Source organism: Poecile atricapillus, chromosome 5 (assembly GCF_030490865.1).
Source record: "Poecile atricapillus isolate bPoeAtr1 chromosome 5, bPoeAtr1.hap1, whole genome shotgun sequence".
NCBI lineage: Eukaryota > Metazoa > Chordata > Aves > Passeriformes > Paridae > Poecile > Poecile atricapillus.
In genome coordinates this window covers 14627800-14634963 of record NC_081253.1, presented here as the reverse complement: position 1 = coordinate 14634963, position 7164 = coordinate 14627800, and the positions used below count along the sequence as shown (strand labels likewise).

At 51.1% G+C, this 7164-nt stretch overlaps 1 protein-coding gene across 1 annotated transcript in view; it reads right to left on the bottom strand.

Moving 5' to 3' along the window:
* Positions 1-5663: 5663 nt before the first annotated feature.
* The window catches only part of IGFBP2 (insulin like growth factor binding protein 2), a 58575-nt gene continuing 57074 nt past the window's right edge, over positions 5664-7164 (bottom strand). Inside the window, exon 4 of the mRNA XM_058839648.1 lies at positions 5664-7116. Coding sequence (XP_058695631.1) covers positions 6949-7116 — 168 coding nt within the window. The 3' untranslated portion in view covers positions 5664-6948. The remainder of the gene's footprint in view (positions 7117-7164) is intronic.

Genomic DNA, 7164 nt, shown 5'->3' with positions numbered 1-7164 from the left:
CTCCATCCTTTTGCATTGAGGATACTGCTCATGTTGCCACGGCTGATTCCCACCACACTGCAGTAAGATCCTGTGATGGGCCCCTGCCTTCAGCTGGGACCCAGTTCCTTGTTGAGTGAGAGCAACCACCGCACCATGGAGACCCACTGCCTTGGGCATGCTGGGACAGCCCTTGGCTGCCTTCCTGACTCATTTGTTGTTTTCAACGTTTGCATTTGATTTTGGGACTCTTGCCTCTTGTTTATCCATGACAAGGGTCTCCACGATTTTGGTGCTGGGAGGAGATCCTGCAGCGAACGGAAGGAAGGAAAGGGAACTGTGGGGTCTGGGTGCTATGGTGGGGAAACACCCATTGGGAACCACATCCTACTGCCACAGCTGGAGCTGGCAGCCAGCACTGGCCAAAGGACACAGCTGATCTCAGGTGGAAGGTTCCTGAACTCCCAAATCCTTTTGAGCTTCCTGGACCTGGGCAGAGGAAAATGGAGGTCCACAGCACCACTGGGCCCCACCAGAGGGGATGGGACAAGGGGGATTCAACACTAAGGGGTTCTGATGAAGGCTTCTTGCCATCACAGGTTGGGAGCCTTCATAGCCTCCCATAAGATGACATTACTCCCCTAAGCACCCTGTGGGCCTCCCACCAGGACGTTATCCTGATGGAGGGCAGGACTGGACACCTGCAGTTATTTCCCTCCAAGTGACAGCTGGGGGCAAGTTTTGCCTATGGACTTCCGTGGAAACCCAGCAGAACACATTTCAGCCTGGGGACAAAGCACCTTCCCATGCTTTGGAAGGAAGTGTGCCACCAAATGTAGATCTGCCCCCAAAAAAGCCTGTTGGAGTGGGGTAACTGTGTTGTTGGAGGGGAGCATGGTGGGGGCCGAGAGAGGGACCCTGGCTCTGCAGAGCTGATGGAGCAGGGTTGGTTTAACCAGAGTGGTGGGTTAATGCTGGGATGCAAGTTGAGTGAAGAATGGGGTGAAGATAGCAGGAGAAGGAAGAGCTTGTGCTAACCCCAAGGGCCATTGGACACCATTGTTGACACTGTCCTCTTGCTGATCCCTGTGCAAAACCGCCTGACTGTCATAGGCCAGTACCACCTTTCCCAGGACCCTTCCTTCCTTCTCTCTTCCCCTTCCTTGCTTTTTTTTTGTTTTGTTTTGTTTTGTTTATTTGTTTTGTTGTTTGATTTCCCAAAACTTGAAAGCCTTTGGCTGCAGAGAAAGGAGACATGCCTATGAGGTGGGATGGGAGAAGGCAGAGGGCAGCAGATCCCTAGAGACCTTGCCTTTTGGGGAAGATGCTTTTGCAGGATGAGGGTTAGCTCACAGGGCCCCATGGTGGTGTGTCAATGAAGCCACCACAGACACCAGGAAGGGGACACAGGGCAATGCTCCGTCCTCTCCCTACAAAGCAAGTCTACATAGCTCTGGGAGCTCGGAGTACCAAAATCCATCCCACACAGCCTCCCTCACACCTGCTTACCCCATACTGGGATGGCATTGCCTGTCCTGTCCCCATGAACCTTGGGGGGGAGGATGATGGACATTTGGGTTGCACCACCCTCACCTCCCAGATCACCTTCCCAGGATGGGGCACAAAGTGACACCCTCTCCCTCCCCACCCCAGTTGCCCACTCCCTTAAGGATACCTGGCAGGACGAGGCTGTTTACAGGCTGCACTAATATTTAGGACCGGGGTTGGAGCCTGGGTTGTGCTGGGAATGAGAGTAACTTTAGGAGGGCTTGGTCACCCTCGGGGTTGGCAGTGATGAGGTGCTCCCATTCTCAGCACCCAGCAGCACCCCTTCGCATTTAGGAGAGAACCAGAAGAGGCAGATTTGGAAGCTGGGGAGGGTTGAGGCACACCAGGAGATGCTGGCAATTTGTGCATCAGGGGTTGTGAGGCTCAGGGGTCTCTGGCTATGTTATTTGCACCGAGCCCACGTTGGTATCTAGGATGTGAGCTGGGAAGGAGAGGACAAGGATGGCTCAGGACAGCCCTTCCACCGTATCTGCCCGGGGAGCGGCACTCAGTGGCTGGGCTACCCCTTGTCTGTACTGCAGTGGACTTTGAAAACCACTAGTACAAGAGCATTTTGCACTATTTCTCCGCTCTCTCCCCCCTTCCCCTTTTCTCCACCTTCCCCATGAAAATTCGTTGCTGTTGGTTTAGATTTTTTTTTTCTGTTTTGTTTTGTTGTTGTTGTTGATTTTTTTCCCCCTGAATGGAGCATTATATATTTAAAGAACTGTCAGTTCACCTCGCTTCCTGACCGCTGTCCTGGCCCTGGCTAGGAGCCCTGCCTGCTGTGGCCCCCTCCCCAGCCCCACCAGCCACCGCCACTGCCATCGGGACAGACGTCACCAAGCACGTTACCCACCGTTGTAACACAGTTGTTAAAACACACCAGATTCCGAGTTTCCTGCCTGGTTTTTATCTTTAAGCAATACTCACTACACATTTTACGGTAGCTTTTTATAGCTTTACATACATACGGTAGCTCTGTTGTTTCGTTTTGGTTTTGTTGTTTTGTTTTGTTTTCCAGTAAACAAGAAATACTCATAATCTTACTGGTGGGAAAAAAAAAAAAAAGCAGTTTGTGAAAAACTGACAATGGAAGAAGAGCTTAATGCTCTGTTTAGCATTTTGTACTTAAAAAAAAAAAAATCTCACATTTTATTAAAAAGTGAAGATTGCTGTATACTATTTATTCAACTTATAATTTATGTTACTCTTTGATCTTTGTCTTTTCTCATGACAAAGCATTTATTTAATAAAGTTATGCATTCAGTTAGCTCGTGCCTGACCCTCATGGAGCATCTGTGTGCCAGGGCCTGCCAGTGAGCTGCTCCAGCCCCAAGCATCCCACGGCCGCCTGTGTTGGGTCCCTTGGGGGCTCAGCCAGCTCCACAAGGGTGCTCAGGGAGGTACAGGGCATGGGGTAAAATGGTGGCAATGTTTTTTAGGGGGGTTTTTGATACTAGAGCAATCTACTAGGTGACTGGTAAAAGTTGCAAGCTTAATTTTACGGCTTCCTGAAAGCAGAGCTACAATTTGTTGGTTTGGTTTTTTTTTTAGAATTGTCTTTGTGTGGATGTGGCAGTGGGGCACAGCACACACGTTCAACCAGCTTACCAGGGTAAAGTACCTAGCAGCCTGTGACGTTAAGCCCCTAAATACTATCTAGCTCAAACTGAGCTCTACAGCTTGGGAGCAGACGTGCTATTTGAGTCTCAAACCTTTCGGGGCCGCTGGAAGATTTGCCCCAATGTCCGTAACGTCCCTGGAGCTGCTCAGCCCAGCCAGGCTGTTGTCCTCAAACACTCTGTGGTAGCTCTCGGTGGCTCATCCCACTGCCCTCCCCAGTGCTGGATCTGAGCCTGCCCCACCGTCCAGGCAGCCATCACCCTTCATCCTCCCACTAACCCCCCGATCTCCCTCCTCCTGTGCCCCTCTTCCCCTCAATTCACCTGCCAGCATCACCCCATGCGCCCAGAGCAGGGCGGGAGGCGAAATCATTACCTCTGTCCCTACACTGAGGACCGGGGGTTGCCAGGGCTGTGCCAACAATGCATTTCGCAGCCATCTTGCAGCACACGAAGCTGGTACAGCCACTCTGTCCCCGATGGACACCCTGTCCCCGATGGACACGCCGGCCCCCCCGGACACCCCTCACGGCCGAGCCCTCGGGCTGCACGGGAGGCGGGAGCCGCGCGGCGCCGCAGCCGCCACCAGGGGGCGTCATGCCCCGCCCGCCTTACCCTCAGGGCCGGGCCGGCCGGGCAGGGCCGCGGTGTTGCCGCTTCCGGCCGCAGAGGTCCTGAAATTGGACTTTCCACCCAAAAAGTCAGTGCTGCCTTCAGCTACGGGCTAATAAATCACATCCCTAAGGATAGCTGGAGCTGTATACACCTGTATAAGTAGCTACAGCTGCACACAGATACGGTCATATATTTTCACAATACTGATGTCCTTTGTATTAAATAACATCGTTTATATCATACTATTGTGCAGGTTTTTATACAAAAAATATTAGGAATAAATTCTTCACTGTGAGGACGATGAGGCATAGGAACAGGTTTCCCAGAGAAGTTGTGGATACCCCAGCCATAGGAGCGTGCAAGGCCAGGTGGGATGGGGCTTGGAGCAGCCTGGTCTAGTGGCAGGTGTCACAGCTTGTGTTTGTTCCCCTCCAGCCCTTGAACAGGAGGGTGGCCCCCAGGCACTGCTGGGCTTTGGCTTGGGCATCTCCGTCACCTCCAGCCCTCTGGGCAGCACCTGGCTTGGAGCACCCCTGTGCCCCATCCTGCTACTCAGCATTCCTCCCCATGGTATCACCTGAGCCACCTCCAGCTTGCCCCAGAGGCACAGAACAGGCTATTAATTTTGCTACTTTTCCCATCTTCTTCAGCTTACACCCCACACCCCATTACACCTGTCCTCTTTCCCCTCCCCTGCAGTCCCATGCACTCACTGCCTCCTGTCCCCATACAGTTTCCTGGTGCTCCTCACCCCTGGCAAGCCACTCAACGTGTCAGTCTGAAACTCGTGGCAGGGAGTAGAAGGAAGCAGAAGAAGCCCAGTAGTTTTGCCTCCCCTTGGCGAGTCCAAAGGGAAACCACAGGCAGCTGGATGCAGGATGTTGGGGCCAACAAAGAGCCTCTCCTTCAATGCTGCCATTTTAATTGAATGTAGTGTGGGGTTGCTTTTTTTCATTATTTGCCTCTCGGTGATGCCCAAACACCAAGCTCTGCTGTTACACTCCCTTTGGTAGCACTTCTCACTTTGGGAGAAGGTGCAGGACATCTCTACACAGCCCTGTGAGTAGAGCAGCTCAGCCAAACTCTGGTCACACACAGAGCCTGTACCTCCCTGCACTTTCCCAACAGATTCACAAGGACTCGTTTATGGTAGGAATATAGCCAAGCAAAGGAGGAGTGACACCAGTTTCTCCCTGCTCACATAACGGGGGCCAGTAACAATGAAAAGCTCAGCTCCCATTACTGCTTGTCAGTCATGGACAAAGGATGGTCAGGGACAAATCTGCATGTGATGAATCAGGCAAAGAAATATTTGCTGCAAGCACTGTGGAGGGGAAGGACAACAGTTTTCTGGCATCCTATTTAATTTATTCCATCTTTACGTAGCTCAGCTTTCTTAAAAGGGAAGAAGGCAAACACATAAGAAAAGTTCCCTATTCCTAAACAAAACAAAGTACAAACTGCAGATGAGAGCCAGCATGTGCAAGTTTTATGTGAAAAAGCAGAACACCCTCAGATGTTAACAGAAAACAGGTCGCATCATTTTTACAGTTACTTGGTTTTGCATGGTGTGTTTTCTTCTTTCATGTGCTCCCATTCATACACATCTACATATACCCATCCCCAACTTTCCAAAGGGGGTCCTTCCCGTCTCCTCCACTGCCACGTCCAAACCCCTGCAAAGGCATGAAGGCCCTAATTTCCAGAGCCCACCCCTGTGCCCTTCACACTTCAGATCTGAAATGTGGGTCCAAGAAGGGGAACAAGAAACAACAAACCATTTAAGAAAAGCCGAGATGTTTACTCCAAGGAGAGGGTTTTTTCAATTGCTCTAATAAGGACAATCCATATTAAAAAAAAAAAAAAAAAAAAAAAGAAGAAAATAATAAAACCTCCTTGCTTAGGCAATGGGGAAGTTATTTATTCTCAGCATCAGTGTGTTCTGTACAGAAAGAAATCAACAGGTGAATTAACAGCAGAGACACATCTCTCCTCAGTATGTCCAGCACAAAACCTTTCAGAGCACCTGGAATCACTTGGATTTCATCTATACAAATGTGTATGTGGGCAGAGGAGTGAGTGTGTGTGTGTTGTGTGTGTGTGAGGGCCTTTACAAAGCAGGATATATACTGTAATTTACTTACAAAAAGAAAAAGTTATGTGCTGAATAACAGATGCTCACTTCAGTCCCAAGCAAAAATGGAGGGACAAGGGCAGCTGCTTGGGAACGCAGGTTTTAGATGTTTTGTTTTTTCCTATCTAGAAATAAAGAAAAAATGAATGAGAGACAGACATCCCCTGGCTTGTTATCCTAAATCTACACACGCATCCTTCCACCCAGCCTCAGCAAGTTCATTTTAGCTCCCTCGGCATAAGCTGATCCTAAGAAATACTGTGCAAAAGCCCTTCAAATCCCTTGGAAAAACAAGCATTTAGCTTTGCTATCACCCAAAGGCCCCATGCTCCCAGACCAGTGGTTAAAGCCAGGTTCCTGTGGTGTGCCCCAGCATGAGCAAAGGAAGCACCCAAGAGTGTTGTTAGGGGGCAAAGTGGCAGCTGTCTCATCTTTAGCCCTTTCCCTCACTGCTGCATCCTTGGGGAACACATCCCAACTGTGGTGTTATGTTCCAGCTGGGAATCCGGGGTCTTTCTTCCTTCCCCCCCTCCCACACCACATCCCATGCCAGGACTGACGGCTGGGCTGAGGCACAAGAGACTGACTGGCAGGACACAAGAGGCAGGTGACAGTATTTACAGTCTTTGGTCTTGGGGAAGAGAGAAAAAGAGGGGGAAAGGCTGGGCTCTTTCAGGTTTTTACCCTCTCCCACTCATAGCAAGGGGTTTTGTCCCCTGTGAAGGGTCAGGGAGCACATGGCACTCTGTGCTGGAGGGTGCAGAAAGATGCCGCGAAGCAGCAGGGAGGGCAGGGCTGCAGGGTGAGGAGCAAAGACCAGTTTTCTGGCTTATGTTGGGTGAAAGACTAAGAAAGCAGTCCCTTCTCCTTGCAAAACCCCCACTGCCTTCCCCTCCCATTATCCCTCCCCTCCCCAGGAACCAGGCAGCTGAGGAAGGAGGGCAGCACCCAGTCTCTTCCAGAGCTTAAAGAGACATGCTGAAACTCATGTAAAATCCAGCACTGTGGCCACAGTGAGCCACCTCCAGCCAGCAAGATCACATCTGTCTACTGGCTCCGCAGGGCGTGTGCTCCCCGGTCCTCCTGCTCATGGGCTGTGTAGAAGAGGTGGCACTCGGGGTCCCCACGGATGGTGGGTGCACCCTGGATCACCTTCCCATGGATGGGGTCCACGCACCAGCACTCGCCACGCTGCCCGTTCACCGACATCTTGCACTGCATGGAGAGGAACAGGACAGGTGTCAGAGTCAAGAGAAGGACAAA